This window comes from Bidens hawaiensis, unplaced genomic scaffold (genome assembly GCF_021521415.1).
Source record: "Bidens hawaiensis isolate Kalapana, Puna unplaced genomic scaffold, B.hawaiensis_p1.1 tig00011691_1, whole genome shotgun sequence".
Classification (NCBI taxonomy): Eukaryota; Viridiplantae; Streptophyta; class Magnoliopsida; order Asterales; family Asteraceae; genus Bidens; species Bidens hawaiensis.
Window position 1 is genome coordinate 94,301 of NW_027491924.1, and position 21,549 is coordinate 115,849.

Here is a 21,549-nt window from a genome sequence, read left to right on the forward strand (position 1 = left end):
GTGATGCATTTTTTAATATATTTTTTTGGAACACTTATTAAAATCAGGGCCAGCGTACATATTGTTCACACGCGTCACAATAAAATAACGAACGGAAAATACACATTCCAGAAATCACCCGGAACCCTGAGGATCGAATCCAAGTTTAGCATTTCTAAGCCTTGAGGCAGTCGTAACAACTACCTTCCTTATCAAATGCATGTCTTCTCGTGCCAAAATTATAAAACGCCCATTGAAACAACGTCCACCCATATTGTCTTACCGTCTCCTTGCCATGAAGTAGTCTTTTGAAGTCCACACAACATCGTTGGTTGCCCGGGTACAAGTTATTTTGTCCAGCTAATTAATATTGTCATTGTTTCGTCCTGCCATGGACTGGGCTTATTAGGGGAGTGACCGTACTCTTAACTAGTGGTGCCTTCAAATGTGCAAGTTCAAGTGCGTACACTTTCCATATGCTGAGGCCACTCCTAGGGACCACAGGTCATAGGTGTAGCATGTAAACCCAAGCGAGAATAATGGACCATATCCAAGGAGTCGTTATGTTCAACGGCTAGGTGGTTTGTCAGTGCCACAAATTTGGGTTGATTGTCAGAGTTGTAAGTTAAGGAACCGGTCGCGATGAGGAATGGTTGATACAAGCTAAGATCAACTTTATTATGAGCGTTCGCCGATTGCTATAAAAGTTCTGCCAAAAAAATAATTGTTCGTGAGTCCACATCCATTCTTGTTTTCGTGCTTTCCTTTTCATACCATGTGGGCTGAAGTATGAGCTCAAAATGAGTCTAGATCTCTTATTAATCTAGCCCATTAGACATTAGTTTAAGTATTAGTGGGCCATTTTAGTTAGCCCACATTTATTCTTAATTTAGTTAAGCTCGTGATTAATTTCATAGCCCATCTTCAATTTAATAGTTATTTTCACTTCAACAGTTGATTAATCATATTTGCTCAATAACAAATGAATATCCTTGCAATGGTTCTTTAGATAATTTATCTTTTACACATTTTTTCTGATAAGTAGGTTAATTTCGATTGTACTATATCTCATCCAACTTTTTTTATAGTACCATGAAAAAAAAACTTTTGATATCACCGTTATAACTTTGAAAAATAAAATTGACAATGTAACCGTGTCAAATGATAAAAGTAATCAATAATTCAGTGATTCGATATTTATTTCTTTTTCATATATATTGAATTTAGTTATTTTAACGCTGTTTAATTAATAATTAAGGATCAAATCCAGATATTATTAGCACTATAAGAATTTATTTTTTAGCTCGTAATAATAATTTATATAATTAAAATCTTTTTTTACCAAGTCTTAACTTTCAAAGAAAATAAAAACAAACACCACGTTGCGTAAACCTTTTCTTAACCTTTGTTCACGTGGATAACTGTCGCTCTCATGTATTTTGCCAAAACACGACCTTATCTCTAGTGGCTATTAAATAAGAACAAGCTTTTTCACCCGTGCGTTGCAGCGAGAGGGTGTGTTTATAAATCACAAACAAAAATTTACAACGTTCAAGAATAATAAATAACATGTGACCACAAAACGACAAATTTGCACATAGAGTTGAACCACGGCCTTCAAAGCTTGAAGAATATCATGGTCCATATCATCTTAGTCTTCTACTTCAAAGCTAAAACAAAGTAAATTACATGTTAGCTAACTAAAAGACACATTTTTTGCAATTTTAAGAAAATGGAATGTTGGATAATACGAAAAAGACAAAAATGGGTTCTTACTTGTGAGGTAACTGATTTGTCGTGTGAACTGCACTGCCGAGTATGTATACTCTAATGAGTCCAATCTGAAAGCGATGTTTATTTAGGTATTGTTTGGATGTGGGATTTCAAACCGATTGTCACAAACTTCAACTAAAGATAAAAATAAAAAAAGAACATAAATTAGAAAAAAATACTTTCAGTAAACAAAAAAAGATCACATAAGTTGAAACAACAAATCATAGAACTATAGCTATGCTTGGTGTAAGTTAACTTTTGAAACATTTAAAATAATGAATATGGTTATAACTATAATTAAACGCGTTGTGTTATGGTACACTTGTTTACATGTTAAGTTAGAACCCTTTAACTATCCGTTTGATGCATTTATATAAATGTTTGTGATCGCAGACACGTTGAGTTATGTTTTCCTCCATTTTCGCTTTAAGTTAACATAGCTTATTGGTTATTCAAATATCAACATGAGATTTGAAGGACATGTAAACCCCTAAGTTTTTTACCCTTACAACAAAGGATTTGACAACCCAAAAACGAAAAAACACAAATACACATAATGACATAACTGTTGAACAACAAACCTGTAAAAACTCATGAAAATTCACTCAAATTACACAAACACATTGGTCTCCATGATCTCTAACATGCCGATTTGTTCTTTGTACACTGACCTGCAAAGTTATTCGGAGTTTCATATAAATTTACCAAATCCGCAAATTAACCGAATGCAAACGATAGCTGAGCTTGATCGGTTAGAGATGAAATATAGCACAGTTTGTCTGATTCGGGTTATCTTTTATCTCTAACGGGTAAACCTGTAAAAGAAAAGTTTGTCAAAGTAAACATAAGAGTGCAACATCCTATTTTAACCGTTTATAATTTGGAATTACTTACCTATCGCTTTTGATTTATTAGGTGAGGTGGAACATTCAACTGTCAGGCAACCCAAAGCAACAAAACAGTCAAAATCCAATATAAACAATAAACAAACTTTTACTAAATTAGGCTCATACCAGTTTATTATTAGAGCAAGAGGATTACACCGCAATGGCTGCAACATAGGTTGCAAGTGGAGAAGTAAAGACATATATTGCACTTGTCATCCTTCAATATTGCCATGCCAAGTTGCAGAGAATCTTGGAGCTTCACTCAATTCATGTTAAGTCATCATAGCCTTCAATTCATGTTTTCAAAACATGAATTACCTCAAATCCAGCTGTAAAAACACATAATAATAAATCAAATGTTGTACATGTTCTAGAAAAACCCAAACTAAAGTCCTATATACGAAATTTGAAGCGGTGGAATATGTGAAAGAGTGGGTGAGGTTAAGAAGTTGTGCACACGTCAAAATGAAAGCCACAAATCCAGTGATATTTGTGAGAGGTTTTTAATATATATAATAATAAAACAATTATAAACTTTACTTTATTTGCTTTATGAGACATTTTATTAATCAACCTTATCCACATGTTTAGCATATAATTGAATTTAACATTTTCTCAATTTAGCACTTATCATTTACAACAAATAAAATATTCTCTTTTATTATATGTGATTCTATAATAATTTCTTAATTATAGGATACTTTATTCAAAAAATTAATGAAAATGCTTACTAGTCAATCTTAATGCCAAATAAATCTTTTAACATCAATATCAATAGTCATTATATCGTACATTCTTCAGAATATCAACGTTCTTATTATGTGTTTTATTTTCGATGTTTTATACGAGACATAAAATATCTTAGGTTTGGCATTTCTAATATATCATCTCATACTACTATAACATGTTTCAATAGATGTAAACCTTTATCTGATAAGAATATTATATTATTGTTTTTCTATTTCATATTTTTAAATAATAAAGTATAGGTAGATTTTAAAGACTTAAAACAATTATGATTTTTTAAATTAATAAACTTTAGTTCAACTAATATTGAATGAGAAGTAAAAGTTCGAGACGAAGGCTGCAATGTCTTAAAATCCAGTTCCAGTAAGGTTTTACAACATGAGTCTTTGGGTGACATGTTTTCCTCAGAACATGAGATGATTGGTTTTACGTTCATATACATAAAAAACTGCATATTACCATTGAACTATCATAGCCCATAAGTAGTCGGGCTTTATTCATTTAAAATCACACGTGTTATATTCTCTAAAAATATATCTTGAATTTTCAATAATAAAACTTTATAAAGCAGACATGTATGGCCAGAAACAAAACAGTCAGGTTACTTCTTTTGATTATTCATACGTTCAAGTTTCCATTTTTCATTTCATTTCATTTCTTCACTAAATCACGCAATTCACTCACGCAAATCCTCCATTATTGAACTCATCATCACATCTTTCGATCGTCCATCGATTTAACTCCGATTCCTGCATCCAATTTCTCTTCAATCTAGGTATATTTTGGTGGGTTTTTCTTTTTAACTTTTTCAAGATTATCTTTAATTTCACTAAAAGTTACATTTTCTTGTTCAATTTTCAAAACCCATCTCCCAAATGCTGTTTCTAGTTGTATTCAAATGGGGTTTTAAAGATTTCAAAGGGGGGTTTTGTAATTGTGATTAAATGCTGTGTTAAATTAGGTTTATTCATGTATGTTTATTGATTTTGACTTTTATGGTCAAACATGCTATATTGATGATTAGGGTTTAAATAGCAAATTGTGTTTATCATTTAAATGGTATTCAAAGGTTAAATCTTGAGAAAATGAAGAGTGAATTTTAGTTAATTATTTGTTGTTTGTAATGCTTTTAAGTTTTAGCCAATTAATCTTGATGTTTGATCATAATTTGCAATAAAGTTTTAATCTTTTTATGTTTTTTCTACTTTTTAAACAGAAGTGGAAGATTTAGGTGATTGAATTTGTAATAAAGTTAACTTTATTATCGCGTGGTCATGGCCTCTTCGGAAGCAATTTTGCAAGTGTTCGGGTCTGCACTGTTTACTAAACCCGACTCTGCATATTCTCTCGGATCGTTTATAAACTACAAAAAGAGAAACCGCTCAAATGCCATCCGGTTTCCCACAACTCCCACCATCCGATTTGAAAATTTAAAAAACAAACGATTTGAAAGTTTCGGTTGTAAGTGTCAAAATGCTGAAAGTGTGAGTGGATTCACTGCTGAAAATGAAAACGGGACGTGGTTTGTGGATAATGCTAAAGAGTTTATTCCGATTCAAGAAACGGATGCTAATAAGCTGAAGAAGGAAAGTGAGGGTTTGGTATCTGATATTATTGAGAAAGAAGCGTGGGACCTACTGCGTGAATCTATAGTGCATTACTGTGGAAGTCCTATTGGAACAATAGCTGCAAACGACCCCACGAGTTCAAGTGTTCTTAACTATGATCAAGTTTTCATTCGGGACTTCATACCTTCGGGTATCGCGTTCTTGTTAAAAGAAGAGTATGATATTGTCCGCAATTTCATCCTTCACACACTTCAGTTGCAGGTAGTTAATGATCCACCTTCCATTTTAAATTTCCTTTTTTTTAGCTTTCTACTTAATAGTTCACAATGTCTTATGATCATCTTAGATGGAAATTTAATCCATTAACAACAAATGGGTTGATTTGGGTTGTGTTGAATCTCAAACGGGTCAGATCAGAATAATTTGCTAAAAGGGTAACTGGTCAAATGGGTCAATTTGGGTTGTCGTATCGCAAACTGGTCAGATCAGGATACTTAGCTAATTGGGTAACCGGTCATATGGGTCAATTTAGGTTGTCGTATCTCAAACGTGTCAGATCAGATTAATTAGCTAAAAGGGAAACTGGACAAATGGGTCAAAGGTGTTAAAAGTCGGCCCAAGTCTATTTTTAGTTCATACAACCTCCTAACTTGTTTTGTGCATAATTTTAAGTTTGTAATTATAATTAACACTTAAATCATTTATAGTAGTAGAGAAATGAACATGTTTTGACCCGTTACACATTCCATTTTCCCGCTTTTACCTCATCAGTTCTCTTTAAAGTTTAAACAATATATTGTAGCGTGTGTTCCTTGTGCTTTTGAATTATAAGTAATTCGGTGCTCTGCTTCAATTTTATTGTTTTATAGAGTTGGGAGAAAACAATGGACTGTCATAGTCCTGGTCAAGGATTAATGCCTGCAAGTTTTAAGGTTCGTACGGTGCCTCTTGAAGGTGACGAAAAGGCAACCGAAGAAGTGTTAGACCCTGATTTTGGAGAGGCTGCAATCGGCCGTGTTGCCCCTGTTGATTCTGGTAAGTATTAGGAGGCATTGGATTTAACCTTTTAAAGCGATAATCTGATTTCTTTTCTTTTCTTTTCTTTATATCAGGGTTATGGTGGATCATATTGTTACGTGCATATGGAAAGAGTTCTGGAGATATGTCATTGGTGGAGAGAATTGATGTTCAAACCGGAATCAAAATGATTTTAAAGTTATGTCTTGCTGATGGTTTTGATATGTTTCCTACTTTGCTGGTAGCTGATGGTCCGTGCATGATTGATCGTCGTATGGGAATTCATGGACACCCTCTTGAAATCCAGGTAATAAAGATTATAACTTTGACTTGACACTTGTTTCATAAAAATTGTTGACTATATCCATAATTTCAGGCGCTGTTTTATTCTGCATTAATGTGTGCGCGGGAAATGCTTGCACCGGAGGACGGGTCAGCAGACCTAATTAGAGCCTTAAACAACCGTCTCGTTGCATTATCTTTCCACATACGAGAATATTACTGGATAGATTTGAAAAAACTTAATGAAATTTACCGGTACAAGACCGAAGAGTATTCGTATGATGCAGTCAACAAATTCAATATTTACCCTGATCAAATTCCTCCATGGTTGGTAGAATGGATGCCCAATAATGGTGGTTATCTTATTGGAAACCTGCAACCAGCGCATATGGATTTTCGCTTTTTCTCGTTAGGCAACTTTTGGTCAGTGGTCAGCAGTTTAGTGACGTTTAACCAGGCAAATGCAATCTTGGATCTTATTGAGGCTAAATGGGGTGATTTAGTGGCGGACATGCCTTTTAAGATTTGTTATCCGGCTCTTGAAGGTCAAGAATGGCAGATTATTTCCGGCAGTGATCCTAAAAACACGTGATGTTTCTGTCTTAATATTATATTTATGTTTATTTTTATTTCTATCAAAATTTTTGACTTTTTTGGATTTTGCAGGCCTTGGTCATACCACAATGGAGGCTCGTGGCCGACTTTGCTTTGGCAGGTTTGTATCTAGTCTTTTGGGTATAAATGAACTTTATTTCAACACGGAATTGTGAGCAAATGGAAATTCTTGATCAGTATCCTACACTTTAAAATGGCGTATTTGATAAATAAAAAAATTAATAATGGAATTAAATAAAGGACCTTTTGTGAAATGACAGTAAATCTTTCACAAAGAAGGTTTAAAGAAAGGGTAAATAAGTAATTTTGTGTTATCCTTAATAATCAGTTTTTTTTGGTACTATGGGTGTGAACGAGCCATGCTGCTCGTGGGCTATTGAAGATTGGCTCGATAGAAGCTCAAATCAAGCTAAGCTTAAACTAGCTCGAGCCTAAAAGTTCGCTTGTTTGATAAATGAGTCCGAGATTAAAAACAAGCTTATTTAATAAACGAGCCCGAGCCCATGCTTCACCTATCGAGCTCGACGCTCATGAGCTTAAAACGGGCTCAATATCTTATAATTTTTGTTTAATATTTTTAATGTTATTTACATAATAAAAATTATAGTATATAAAATTATGATAAAAATTCAAATGTATACTATGTACAACTGCATTGAAATTGATTATTTGATAATCATAAGTTTCAAAGAATAGATCCAACCAACCCTTAAAATTGCATTATGTGAGAATTTTGACCTTTTGAAACGTTATCGGTTTGACTTAAAAGTCAAATTTTACCTCCATGAATGAATGAACATTTTTTATCTACAGCTTACAGTAGCATGCATCAAGATGGACAGACCAGAAATTGCAGCACGAGCCGTCAAGATAGCCGAGGGGCGTTTGGCGCAAGACAAGTGGCCCGAATACTATGACACCAAAAGGGGACGGTTCATAGGAAAACAATCGCGCTTGTTTCAAACATGGACAATTGCAGGGTATCTTGTATCAAAACTACTCCTTGCAAACCCTGAAAAGGCCAAGATTTTGATGACAGACGAGGATTCTGAGCTTGCTAATGCCTTTTCTTGCTTGATCACTTCTAACCCGCGAAAGAAACGTGGCCCAAAGAGTTCACAGAAGACCTACATTGTATGAAAACGAAAAGGTTCCATCATTTGTCACATCAAGATTCTATGAAACTTATTTTTTGTGATCTTGTTTACTTGAAGATTTACGGCATGGATCCACCAGTAGTTTTTTATGGTGGACAAGTTGATTTAGTTTTTATATATAGATTATTATTATTATTATATAGTAGTCAATATAGTTTATTTTGAAACTTCTAAAGAACTGTACTTGTGTACTTTGTTCTTCTACATCATGAAAGAGGTGAAATTATCCAATTCTTGTACCATTATGGCATTATGTACATGTTTTCTTTAATTGCAAAATAATATTAGTTTTACTTCAAAGTGAAGAATATAATATAACTTGGTAGAGTTGTCAAATTTTTATAAATGTCAATTTTTTTTACAAAAATCAATTTTTTACAAATTTCAAAATACATTTGAAGGATTATGAATCATTGAAAATAAATAAATAATTTTCAGAACAATGCCAAATACAACCATTCATTTTAAAAAACTGAGTAATATTAAGACTAATTGTGTTGCTTCTTTTGAAGAAAACAAGTTCATTTAGTACATGTCAGTTTCATCTTACAAGACTGTACATATTAATAATAATATTGTTTAGGGGTGCAATTACTGTACGCTAATGCCTTAACGTACGGTAGGTACGCGAGACTCTAAAAGGCAAAAACAAAGGCAAAAACCTAAAACACTCAGAAAACGCTCACAAAAGCTTAAACACTCAAAAACGGTCTTTGTGAAAAAAAGTGAAAAATTGATCGATTAACCATCCAAAACTGTTTTTTCGGTGAACCAATGATTGATTGGATATATATTGACGATACCGAGATGTTTGGATGTGATTTCATGGATTGATTCGTGAAATAATGGATTCGCGTACGTATTGTACGTTAAGGCATTATTGTATCGGATATTTTCCCAACTGTTTAGTTCCATCTAGCAAACCTGATTATATAAGTTAAGGGACTTTGTTGTATAACCAAGTTATAATAATATTAATCCGTGTTTAGTATCGAATACTCCTCCATTTGAAATCATTTATCACACGAAATTTATTCTAACACAAGCTGATGAACCATATGCTGCATGCCTACTTAACATAACAAGTATCAAATCAAACACTATCCAAGAAATCACAGCACACCAATCATGCTTTGCATTTATTCAAGTGCAAAATACCAAATGTTACAGTCATTGGATAGTTTTAGATTTACAGTAACACCACCAAGTTCAAAAAACATTTAGTACACAAATTAAGCAGTAGCTGATGCACCTTCAGCTGGCCAAAACTCAGTTTTCTTCCCAGTTTTAGAAACCGTCTGCAGAACTGCATCCGGCTGTACGTTACCCTTCACAGTCACCTTTTGCTGTTCCAGATCAACGTCAAAAGTTTCCACCCCTGAATTTTTTTTTTTAATATAAATGAAGATAGCTTTATATACAACCAGAAACGGCGTCTCTCTCATTTCTTTTACATATCAAACTAATTATCAAATAAAGGTGTAATGATTTCTTCATGCAGTTTGTTGTATTTAATATCAGCCTCCTACAGATCGTAACTTTGACCCAATTTTGACCAAGGAGTACATGCTACTCGTGCCTTTTTAAACCAAGTTTATGACCACTTATCAAGGGAGGCTCGGAGGGCGTGTGAGCCGCACCATCGGCAGGGGCACAAACTTTTTATATATCTTACATATATATGTTTTTTGGAGTTAAAAATAAGGTTATTTGCTATGGTTTATGAGATAAGTACATGCTCAAAATGGTTTCCGCTTATAATAAACTGGTCGATAAAAGTTTTTATTTCATGTACACTAGCGAATAAAAAATTTCGTTAAGGCATACGGGCCTTTTTTATTTTTGCTCGGCTGAGGTATTTAAATTATCCGAGACGGCCCTGCCACTTATTAAGATATAAAAGATGAATATTAACAAACCTTCCATTTTGCCGAGAACCCTCTTCACGGCGCCAACACAACCGCCACATGACATACCAACCTTAAGAACAACAGTCTGCATTGCCATGTAAAAATATATTATTAGAAAGTTCATCCTCACACGAAAAGCTGTTATATATATTTAATTATATGTATCATCCCATGGTTATTTTAATTTAAACTGGAACTGAACTTATTGTTACAGATCAGCTAACCTCCCATATATTAGAAACTTACAACATGAAATCTATCACAATTTAGCTAAAAGATGATTCCTTTCAAATCACCCAATGTTGTAATTAAACCCTAATTCACTATAATCAAGATCCATAGAAAGCCCACAGTAATTGAATATTCAAACAAATTATTATTTTAGGCAAATAATTCATCATGGTCAACATACACAGATTCAATCAATTCCGATCAAAACAACTGAATTTAGTAAAATAATAATAATAATAATAATAATAATAACCCTAATTCAATTGAGAACAAATTTAATAGACGAAAAGATTCATATACCTGAGACATTGTTTCAAGGATTTTGAGTGAAATGATTTTGGGAAATGAACGGCGGTGAGATCAAAGTATGTTTATTTTTTAATTTATTTAATTATTTTTTTATGGTTCGAGTTTTGTGATAGAAATTGAGAGTTTTGTGATAGAAATTGATGTAGTAATTATTACGAGTACATTATATTGTAGTACCGTATTAAAGACTCTTTGCTTCTTGCAAAGTCTCTGTTATTTTTGCGTTCTCGGTACGGGATTTACTCACGGTTCATAACTCAATTTAGCTTTGTAATAAAAAGAAAAAAAGTGTTTCAATGTATTATCGTAACGGCTTGGTGAAGTATTCGGAAGGCAAAGAACGAGACTATATTTGACAACAAGGAAATTTCGATCTTTTTATAGAGGATATAAAGTCTACAACGCTTCTTTGGATTAAAATTAATCGTCTTTTAAATGCTTACGTTGGGAAGATTTGCGTAATTTCTCTTTTTAGCCTGTTTGTTTTGCCAATGCTAGCCTTTCGCTAGCTTTGCCTCGTCTAATAAAAGTTGTCGTTCGAGAAAAAAAAAGACAAAAAAACCTCCACTTAGTTACAAAATATACAGCACATTACTCATAAGTTATAATGCAGGATGCAGTAATAATTTAATATAATGCATTTATTTTGTTTTATTCATGAAAAATATATGCAGTACAATGTGACAATGTGTGATGGACTAGAACACCTCACCGGAAACCATCTCCGGCGCCACATTCAGGCGATCAAATCGCGAAACAGCACAATCAGTGGTGAAAATACCTGACGTGGAGTACTTTGGTATAATTCCCATCACAGGCATAGTTGCACTAACCTTGATCTTACTCACATAATCTCTCCTATAAGTTTGTCCCAAAACACCATCCACTACATCACTTAGGCTATAAAACTTAAACCTTAAGTCCAAATGTGCAAAACAATCATCCTTTGTAATATCATAACCATGGATTCTTGATTCCTCAGCACCAATAGGTACCACCGTGGCGGTAATCCTAAAACTATTTTGCACTTCAATGGCAATGCCATTAGTTGGGCTCGTTCGAGTGATCATTAACGATGCATTACGATAATTCCAGTCTTTCCCGTCTAGGGATAGAGGTGTGTCATCATAGGATATGAAGAGATGCTCCTCGTTATCGTTCCATGTTGATGTTTTCTTTGCGCCGACTAGGAGTTTGTGATCGTTGAATAATATTCCAGTGGATTGCACCCAAGTGAAGTCGCGTGTGAGTTTTGGGTTTCGTTTCCCAATGAAGTGACCGTTGATGTGGAGGTTGTGGTCGGATAGTAGGCAAAAATCTTGATCTTTATGGCCATGGAAGTAGAATGTGAGGCCGTCTCCACCTACGAATCGTGGGTCTTGACATAACGCCCCGGGAATGTGACAACCTGATAATTAAAAACGAAACTCTTAGTCGAGTTTATTATTTGTTATAGTAATTATTATTTGATTTATCATTTATTTTGAATGTCACCATAGCTATTAACTTTTTATTAATATTATTATCATCATTACATTTTTCAATGTAATTTGAGATCTAGTTTTTAATATTCAATACACAAAAAAATATTACTCTATCCGTCTTATTATAGGTGTCCACATTTTCCTTTTTATTTGTCCCATTATAAGTGTCCTTTTAAAATTTATTAGTTAATTTCCAAGTTTACCCTTAAACACACACAACATTAATAAACAATATTGATGGACCCACTTTTCAAGGGTATTACTGTCATTTAATAAGAAAAGAAGTAATCATTCAATCCACCTTAAACTTTGTGTTTTTCAAACATTGACACTTGTAATGGGACAAAGGGAGTGTTTTCTGCAGTCGACATAGCAGTCTTTTCTGCAGTCGGACGGACAACTATGCCATTGCCCGAACAATTTGCTTAGGTACCAATGGTGGCAGAGGTGCTGTTATTGGTGGGGGAGGTGGTGGTGGTAATGGTTGTGGAATAGGTGGTATTTTGAAAAAAGTTTCTTATGCGGTGACAGGAGATTCAATGACCCAAGAGATGGTCAAGAATGAAAGCCATAGAAACAGTGAACTCATCGTTCTCATAGCGAAAACAATGGGGATATTATAATGATTCTTGTTAAGTTGCAATGTATGATGAATGGTGCATTTGGTTTATAGTTTAGGACCCTTTTATATCAAGCAATGATCAGTTAAAGACATGGAAAAGAACATTAAGGTTCATAAGTTGTGGTGTTTACATGTGTTAAAAGCAAATAATATGCATGGATGAAGGACAAAGGATAACGGTATCACTTTTGTATGGTTAAAAGTTATTTTTGCTAGTTGTATCTAATTAATTATCAAACACTCCATCTATACATTGTGTATCAGAAGATACAAGATGAAAAAGATAACAGTTATTTTAGGGTATGTTTTATTTGTTAAAAAGTAAAAAATATATAAAGAAAAAAAAATTTACACAATCAAAGGTACATGATATATGTTAATGTGACTGTCACGTTATATCTTGTGTATACGAAACACATTTATCACATTTGAGGTTGTACAAAACATGAGGGAAAAAAAAGAAAAAAAGAAATAATTGTCATCTTTGTTACTTTAAGAAAAGAAGCCGCTCTAAATAACAAAAAAAAGGCGAAGAGTTATCAAACTTTTGAATACATTTAATCAATTAAAGCATCCATAATCTAGTCTCATCATGCCCGCTTTAGGTGAAACGACTAACAAGTTTTAGGCGGCACACGTTAATTGGGTTAAGTGCGAGACAATGAGGATGACAAGAATTATGCACGAAACTATTGGGGATTCCAGTTCGATTCCAAGAAGGGAGAACGCCATTGTTCGAATCTAGTTCGGGTATCGTGGTTGTTTTAAACGCTATTAAAAGAAAAAAGAAAACGGTAACTTTTTTTTGTGGGTTGTAAATTTAATTATCATTTATTTTCTTTGATACTAATTGTATTGATTTGAAGTTTGGTTGTAGTCAAAGGAAAAAACAACTTAAAATCCGTATTATACGTATTCATGTCTCTCTCTTGATAAACCTAATATGGTTACTAACTAACGTCTTGTTTTGATCAATTTCACATCGGAAGAGAGGAGGAATGCAAATTTGTGTGTGTTTGGTTAGTAGGAATATTTGACGGATTGATGATGTTCTTATAAAGTATTTATCTTTGCGACAAAAATATAGTGGTAAACTTTTTATAGGTAAAACTGATAATACTAAGAGTTTAGACTGTTGGATTTAATGGTCGGTTCAGGTCAAGTCAACGCGACCGACCCGAATGTGACCCGGACTGAGTTACACCGGGGATGACGAGATAAAGGACTATTTAAATGTTAATTAGGCCCGACACAATTATTTAGATGGACAAGGCTTTGTTTTGTTATTTGGGTTCAAGCCTAAATTGATTTAACTTGATTAAACCCTACTAATAATACTATATATGCTATAAGATAATATTATTAAAGATAACCTTTACAAAACATACAAACCCTAGCTGCCATTAAGAATCCGGCGACGAATTCCGGCGAACCGGTTTTCCGGCGAGACCATTCCGGCCTCCGCACATCAAACACAGCCACCACTATTGTTCTCCGGTCACCGCAAGAACCACCGCAGCTCCATATTAGCTCCGGTGTAGTTGAGATCTTAAATCTCGGTTTTCCGGCGACCTGGTTCTTCTCCGGGGAACCCGTTTTTCCGGCGAACCAGATTTCGGGAGCTTCTGCTGGTATTCGCTGTTGTGTTGCTGTCCTGTTATTGTTCTGACTCTGTTCAGTTGCTGTCCGCCACAAAACTTGCCGCCGCCGTGTTTCTGCCGTCGCCGGAATAAGCCCGCCGCCGCCGTGAACCACTGCAGTGCCGAACTTGCTGTCGGACTTTGATTGTGTCACCATCTAGCGTCTCCCGTTAGCCTTCGGTGTCTTCCCGGTTTCGATAACCGAAATATATCGAAAACTTAACTATGGTTGTTTTATTATTGTTTAATCGTACTCGTATTGTTGTAATCGGATCCGGGTTTTGGGTTTCGGTTTTGGTTCGTTTAATCGTTTACATTCCGCTGCGTTTTTATATTTCGTTTAAGCTTGTATATTAATAATGATTAATATTTATTGAAACGAAATAATTAACTAAAACGGGTTTAAAATGTTTGACCGTATTCGTTCCGAACCACCGTTGAAACCCAACATAGTAATCAGATATATCATGATTTACATGTTTAGAAAATGATTAACGTCTTTGTTTATCATTCAAACGATTACGGTCTCATAGATCATAAGATATGTACACGGGCTAATCATGTGTATCCGACAAACCATTCGAGGAATACCCATTACATCCAGCTCAATAAAGGCACATAAAATAGGTTCACCACTGATGGGTTGTCATTGCTTGGACATCAACAAGGAAGTACTTCACGTGGTTTTGTGTCTTAGGTACCACTTCCACTTCGGACTTCTAGTATATACATACAAACAAGGAAATACTTAAAGTACTTAAAAAGTACTTCACGTGTCTTAGGAAGTACTTGGGTACCACTTCGGACTTCTGGTATATACATATAAGCATAAACTTATCAGGAGTTTACTTCATTTGGAAACCACTTTGAGTTTTAATAATTTGAAAGAACTTAGCGTAACAAATTTTTTTAAATTTTCTTTACATATATTATATATATAGGTTACATGTACGTAAAAAAATTACAACAATTTTTTCGCACCGAATCGACTTTTTACATAGGTGTAATGGACGTTTATTCTATCTTTTACTTAATCGTTTTAATCAAATTTAATCTCAACCACATAATCTAAACGTGTGGTTAAGAATGATGTTCTTAGTTCTTAAAACTAAACAAGTTCTCAAATTATCTCTCCCCAACTTATCAGCGCTTATATCACCTCATACAAAATCCTTGTCATATCATCCACGGTGTTTAAACTCTTGTCACTTGAACACTTATTCATTTCACTTCCTATGTATTCAACACAAATGACTTAAAACTATGGCTATCATAACATGCTAAACTCGACACGATGACATGTGGTATTAAACACGAACACGATCCTGTTAACTGACAGGTTAACATGTTAGGTGACTTGTTTAAAGACTTAATGAATAACACACAACAATGAAACAAAAAGGTTCAAAACAAGTACAAAAGTTCTAATGAATACATAATCCATAACACATTTAAAACAAAAAAAAACCTCAAATATATAACATATTTGAAACAAAAACCATTGAATCGTAACATTAATTTAAAATATAATATCAGGTTCTAACGGGTAGGAGTCAAACGTCATATCTAGCAATCTAGGTATGACTTTAGGGCGGTGTTTGTTTTTCTAAAATGGTCTGCGCGTGCTCTTTTATCTGTGCCACGTAGATCACATGTAGATCACCCGCAGACACTGCTATCAGCAAATTTTTTGTTTGTTCGAAAATGTTTCATTAAAAAACTTCTACGCAAACTCTTCTTGGTGCATACTTGGCTCATTCACTTCTATGATTTTCTAAGGTCTACAGAGGGTTAAACACTACCAGTTACCACCCACCGTCCACCATCTACCACCACCATTGTCCACCAACACCCACCACCGTTGTCTACCACCACCATCAGTCACCACCACTGCCGACCACCACTGTTGTCCACCACCACTAGTTTATTTTAATAATCTACAAACGTTAAAAACAAATAGTCTTCTTACAGACTGCAGATGTTTATTCCACATCTTCTTCTACAGATGTCTACAGATGTGATCCGCAGACTACATACATTTTACTGCTTACATTCTTGTTATTTTCTAAATTAAAAATCTAAATACGTCGCTAATAAGTTAACAGATTTTTAATATGTTAAAGACACGAAACCTGTTAAACGCAACCCCACCGCACATTAATAATATAGGGACCTCGTTGCAATAACTTCCTTTCTTCTTCTTCATCTTCTTCTTCCCCATTCCTACACAACTCTCCGATCCATTCCAATTTTCACACCTTCAAACCACCAATTTCTTCCTCACGAACCAAACCCTAATCCAATTCAATCCAATCACACGATGTCAAAAGAATTCACCGTACCGCCGGTAATCTTCCCCTCCGGCGGAAACCCTAACACCGGCCCACAACGCCGCCTACCCAAAAGATAATCAAATAGAAGAACCAACCACCCAGATACTCAAACCCATCAATCCCATTCATGTCCTTCGACATCGGCTCATCCACAGCCTCCACCTCAATTCACCACCACCACCAGTGGAAACCCTAATTTCGACGACGAGTTACCTCTCTTAGAAGAACTAGGCATCAACACTAAACAAATCTGGAACAAAACCCTCTCAATTCTCAACCCGTTTAAACTCAAACCGGATCTCCACGAAGACGCGGATCTATCTGGCCCGTTTCTGTTCCTAATGGCCTTCGGGTTGTTTCAGTTACTCGCGGGTAAATTACTTTTCGGGATTATATTAGGGTGGGTGACTATGGCATCATTGTTTCTGTATGTCGTGTTTAATATGTTAGCGGGTCGGAACGGGAACTTGGACTTGTATAGGTGTTTGAGTTTGATCGGGTACTGTATGTTGCCGGTTGTGATACTGTCGGCGGTCGCGTTGTTCGTGCCGCAAGGTGGGTTGGTGATATTTGTGATCATGGGGGTTTTTGTTGTTTGGTCGACGAGGGTTTGTACGAGACTGTTGGTGGAGCTGGCGTCGTGCGGGGATGAGCATCGGGGGCTTATTGCGTACGCGTGTTTCTTGATCTATATGTTGTTTTCGTTACTTGTTGTGTTTTGATATGTGTTTGTTTGTTTAGCTACTCGTGTGTTTAAATGAGGTTTTTATATTTGGAATTGAAGATTTTGTGAACTAGTTGGTATTGAATTTAGGCGTTTAGGGTTGATTACGTTGCTTGATTTTGACACGACATAGTAACTAATTTTGTTATCCAAACATGAAAATGAACGAATAAACAGAATGATGCACATCGAACCCACAGAAACATAATAACGTATACATACATACTGTTATATTACCTTTTTGGACCTTCGTGAATCACTCATGAATAGGTCCGTGTCATAAATTGTTAGCTCGACCCAAAGTCCTGGACCTAATGGACCAATCTGTAAGGCCATTTAGTGGGCAATAAATTTGGGCGACAGGGGGCGCGAACACCGCCTTCGGGGCGACAAAATGAGCAATAGGGGGGATGAGAACTTGTTGCCTGGTTCTTGTTTATGTTATATTATTATTATAATAGTGTGTGCGTGCGTGATATATATACATATATTTGTATATGAGGCTACAACACCATTACACCCCTAAAACAAAAACCCACCTTTTGCTGATTGGGCGTCACATGACGCAAGTCGTCCCATTTTGTAGCCCCTCCTCTACACATAGCCTATTGGGCTACAGAAAGTCCCGGACCTAATGAACCAACCTTAGGCATACCTTCACGCAAGATAACTCCACATTACCATTTGCAGCTTTGACGCCTCATTGCTTAACCCCTGAAATAACCCTTCACCCTCTTTCACGCTTGTTAACCTCTTGACAAATTTAACCTTTAAAGCTCATTAACGCCATGAGGCACTTCAACAGCCCATTAATGCAAGCGGATCAGCTTTAACGCTCTGGGCATTAAAGCATACCCCAAATCCTAATATTCTTTCATGCCAAAAATATCACTAGAAGAGTTTGATTTTAACCAGCCATGGGTCCTAAACCAGGATATTAAAGTGGTCCTTGGTTTGGACCACATGGGTACTAGTGGCCAGTGGGTTGAACAACCTGTGCTGGATAGGGAGGTCCATTTGTGCCTCTTTTAACAGTTGCCCAGAAACATATTTCTTACTGTATTTTATACTTAATTTTTTACATAACAAATTGCATTTACAATTTTGATGAACTTACATATGTTAATCTATTGATGAGTAAACGTTTCGATTTGGTTGTCTCCTGTTGAGGCAAAATCAACTGGAAATCTTTTGATACAAAATAATAAAAATCTGATAAATGCATAAGGTGAACATGGGTTTGGTTTTCGTTTACGAAACCAAATAAATCATATATCCGATGGTTGTTTTAAAATTTTAATAACCGGTCATTTTCAGTTATGAAAGGCTTTTTTCTTTGTTATATAAAATTATTGGCTACATATCAAAGTCGCATCAAATAAATTTTTGCATTCATTCTTCTCATTCTAAAAGCTATGGTGATAGCAAATGCAACTCGAAAACGCACCACAATATTTATGGACCGGGTTCAACAGGTGGGTCCACATTATTGTGGGTTGATCGGACAGACCCAATAAGGCAATAACCATGTTCATTGTTGAAATTGATTTCCGGTAGCAAAATATAATATTCAATTTCCCATGCAAAACCTTAGTTAACATAGATATGAAAATTGAATTGAGTATAAAAACTAATTAAGTTCTTTACATGGGGAACACATCAGGAGTTAGTCACTGACTGAGTGATTTCCGTTACCTAAGTATTGGTTAGTTAACACTCCATGTTAGATATATAATTAATACAATTAGGTTTCGGGTCAATAGAAAACAATGGTTTCATCAATTCTAAGGTTACATCATGTACAAAAACAATGGTTAGTGATGTAAATAATATGAAAAACACTGTAGAGGCTGTATATATTATCAACTGACTGGTGCTTGTCAATGCATGTGACTTTAGAGGTGCACAGAAAACCCGAACTTGAAACCGGACCTGTAATCGTATTACTATCTCCTATTGATGTGGGTTTTTATTAATATTGGTCTTCAAGGGGTTTTGTTTGACTTCAAGGGGTTTTGTTTGCAGGTACAGACGAAAAGACCAATATGCCCTCACATGCACCTCATGTGAGGGTATTTAACTGAGTTTTTCTAACCCAGTTAGCGTAAAGGACATAACGTGTAGAATAAAAAGTTTAAAGTACCCCGTCTGTAAGGAAACTAAAAAAAGGACACGAACCGTAATTTGGCTTTTTTTAAAGGACAAAATTTGTAATTCTGTCTAATTTTTAACTAAAACTTATCTTCTATTTCCAAGGGCATTATTGTCATTTGGTAAGCAAAAAAAATAATAATTTAATTTAACTTGAACTTTATATTTTTTAAATCATGACACTTAAAGAGTGACGGAGTGAATATATGAAATATTAATGGTTTATATATGGGGTTGAGTTATAACAACCCCTTAAATAATCCAATCCATACCTGGAAAAAATCCCAAAAAAACTCGAAAATAGGGTTTTTTAAATACCCGAAAATAAGGTGTTCAAATACCCAGTTCTATACCCGACATGAGGTGCATGTTATGTCCTTTAAACTTTAAACTTTTTTTTTCTACACGTTATGTCCTTTACGCTAACTGGGTTAGAAAAACTCAGTTAAATACCCTCACATGAGGTGCATGTGAGGGCATATTGGTCTTTTTGCCTACCCTGCAACTTCTTCTTCTTCTTCATCATTTTGCAGATCTTTACCTTCCCCTCTTTTCTCTCTTATTTCTCTCTCTACGCCACCACCATCACCATACCACAACCACTCCGGCCATGGATTTCCTCAAACACCATCACCACCGCCACCACAGCTCCGCCACCGCCACCACCGCTCCAGCTCCGACCAATCCTATGACGCCGACGCCGCCATAGCTCCGCCACCAGCCACTCCGGCCATGGATTAAGATCTGCGATTTCGATTTTTCAGATCTGCGACCACCAACCACAGCTCCGTACACCGCCGCCACCAACCACTCCGGCCAACACCACAGCTCCGCCACCACCGCTCCATCTCCGTCACTGCTTATTCGCCACCACCACAGCTCCGCCACCACCTCTCCAGCTCCGACCACTCCTATGACCTTACTCTCCGGTTGTAATCGTATTATTATCTCCTATCGATGTGGGTTTTTATTAATATTGGTCTTCAAGGGGTTTTGTTTGCAGGTACAGACAAAAGACCAATATGCCCTCACATGCACCTCATGTGAGGGTATTTAATTGAGTTTTTCTAACCCAGTTAGCGTAAAGGATATAACGTGTAGAAAAAAAAGTTTAAAGTACCCCGTCTGTAAGGAAACTAAAAAAAGGACACGAACCGTAATTTGGCTTTTTTTAAAGGACAAAATTTTTAATTCTGTCTAATTTTTAACTAAAACTTATCTTCTATTTCCAAGGACATTATTGTCATTTGGTAAGTAAAAAAAATAATAATTTAATTTAACTTGAACTTTATAATTTTTAAATCATGACACTTAAAGAGTGACGGAGTGAGTATATGAAATATTAATGGTTTATATATGGGGTTGAGTTATAATAAAAAGATTAGTTTTCCCAGGAAAGATAGAAAATAATCTTGTCCATTCATTTGAGAATTGAATGGTTGAGATTAGATTAAAGAGATCATCAAGTGTAAAACAAGGGTAATGGCATAATAGGGATAACACATTTGTTGACTTTCTCTCTCCACATGCAAGGCACATATCAAATTCCCCCGTCATTTTAAAACGTCCATAACTTTTTTATACGATATTTTTTTTTCAAAACAATTTCACCACAAAAACGAGTGTTTTTTTTATCTTTTATATGAGTACTATATTGTTTTATAAAAATAAAAAAGATTCATGGGTTTTTTACAATGTGTGTTTTACCAAAATTGTGTTTTACAAAATTGTGTTATAAAAGTGTGTTTTATTTTCAATGTTTTTTGCATTGTGTGTTTTACATTGTGTAATTTAATTGTGTTTTTTTAATTGTGTTTTTCTATAGTGTTTTCCATTGTGTTTTATTTTCCGGCGAAATTTCCGAAGACTTTTCCGGCAAGGTGGTGGCGGTGGGCGGTGGTGGTTGTAGGAGATGAGTGAAAATTTAAATGGGTTTTAATTAAATAGGTTTTAATTAAGTGAGTTTTGAAATTAAATTAAGCGTGTTTTCAATATTATGTAGTAGATTAAAATACCATCCTTCCTAACCTTCTTAGAAAAAACAAACTTTTTATTTGAACCTTTCTCTTATATATGAACTCACCTAAGTGAATTTTCACCGTATCACATGTGAACTAATG

At 35.1% G+C, this 21,549-nt stretch overlaps 3 protein-coding genes, 1 long non-coding RNA gene and 1 pseudogene across 5 annotated transcripts; 2 read left to right on the forward strand and 3 right to left on the reverse strand.

Annotated features, from left to right (window-relative positions):
- Positions 1-1,484: 1,484 nt before the first annotated feature.
- On the reverse strand, positions 1,485-3,031 carry LOC143538733 (uncharacterized). Its single transcript, XR_013136306.1, has 3 exons — positions 2,334-3,031; positions 1,756-1,820; positions 1,485-1,649 (listed from the first exon to the last, which is right to left on the reverse strand). It is a non-coding gene; the product is annotated as an uncharacterized LOC143538733 (long non-coding RNA).
- A 1,613-nt stretch (positions 3,032-4,644) lies between these two features.
- LOC143538730 (alkaline/neutral invertase E, chloroplastic-like) lies at positions 4,645-8,256 on the forward strand. The gene is made up of 6 exons (XM_077032213.1): positions 4,645-5,215; positions 5,824-5,989; positions 6,067-6,278; positions 6,348-6,841; positions 6,920-6,968; positions 7,682-8,256. Exons 1-6 carry the CDS (start codon positions 4,661-4,663, stop codon positions 8,006-8,008), a joined length of 1,803 nt encoding a protein of 600 aa, XP_076888328.1. The 5' UTR covers positions 4,645-4,660; the 3' UTR covers positions 8,009-8,256.
- Positions 8,257-9,128: 872 nt separating this feature from the next.
- LOC143538735 (copper transport protein ATX1-like) lies at positions 9,129-10,474 on the reverse strand. Of its 2 annotated transcripts, XM_077032218.1 has the most exons (3): positions 10,467-10,474; positions 9,945-10,020; positions 9,129-9,403 (listed from the first exon to the last, which is right to left on the reverse strand). In XM_077032218.1, the coding sequence occupies exons 2-3, from the start codon at positions 9,997-9,999 to the stop codon at positions 9,258-9,260; spliced, it is 201 nt and encodes a 66-aa protein (XP_076888333.1). In that variant the 5' UTR covers positions 10,000-10,020; positions 10,467-10,474; the 3' UTR covers positions 9,129-9,257. The 2 variants fall into 2 exon arrangements, with proteins under 2 accessions (XP_076888333.1, XP_076888331.1); XM_077032216.1 differs by lacking the exon at positions 10,467-10,474 and having other exon boundaries at positions 9,945-10,032.
- Positions 10,475-11,173: 699 nt separating this feature from the next.
- LOC143538757 (uncharacterized) lies at positions 11,174-14,378 on the reverse strand. The gene is made up of 2 exons (XM_077032240.1): positions 13,970-14,378; positions 11,174-11,883 (listed from the first exon to the last, which is right to left on the reverse strand). The coding sequence occupies exons 1-2, from the start codon at positions 14,376-14,378 to the stop codon at positions 11,174-11,176; spliced, it is 1,119 nt and encodes a 372-aa protein (XP_076888355.1).
- Positions 14,379-16,519: 2,141 nt separating this feature from the next.
- LOC143538708 (uncharacterized) lies at positions 16,520-17,380 on the forward strand (annotated as a pseudogene).
- The last annotated feature ends 4,169 nt before the right edge of the window (positions 17,381-21,549 follow it).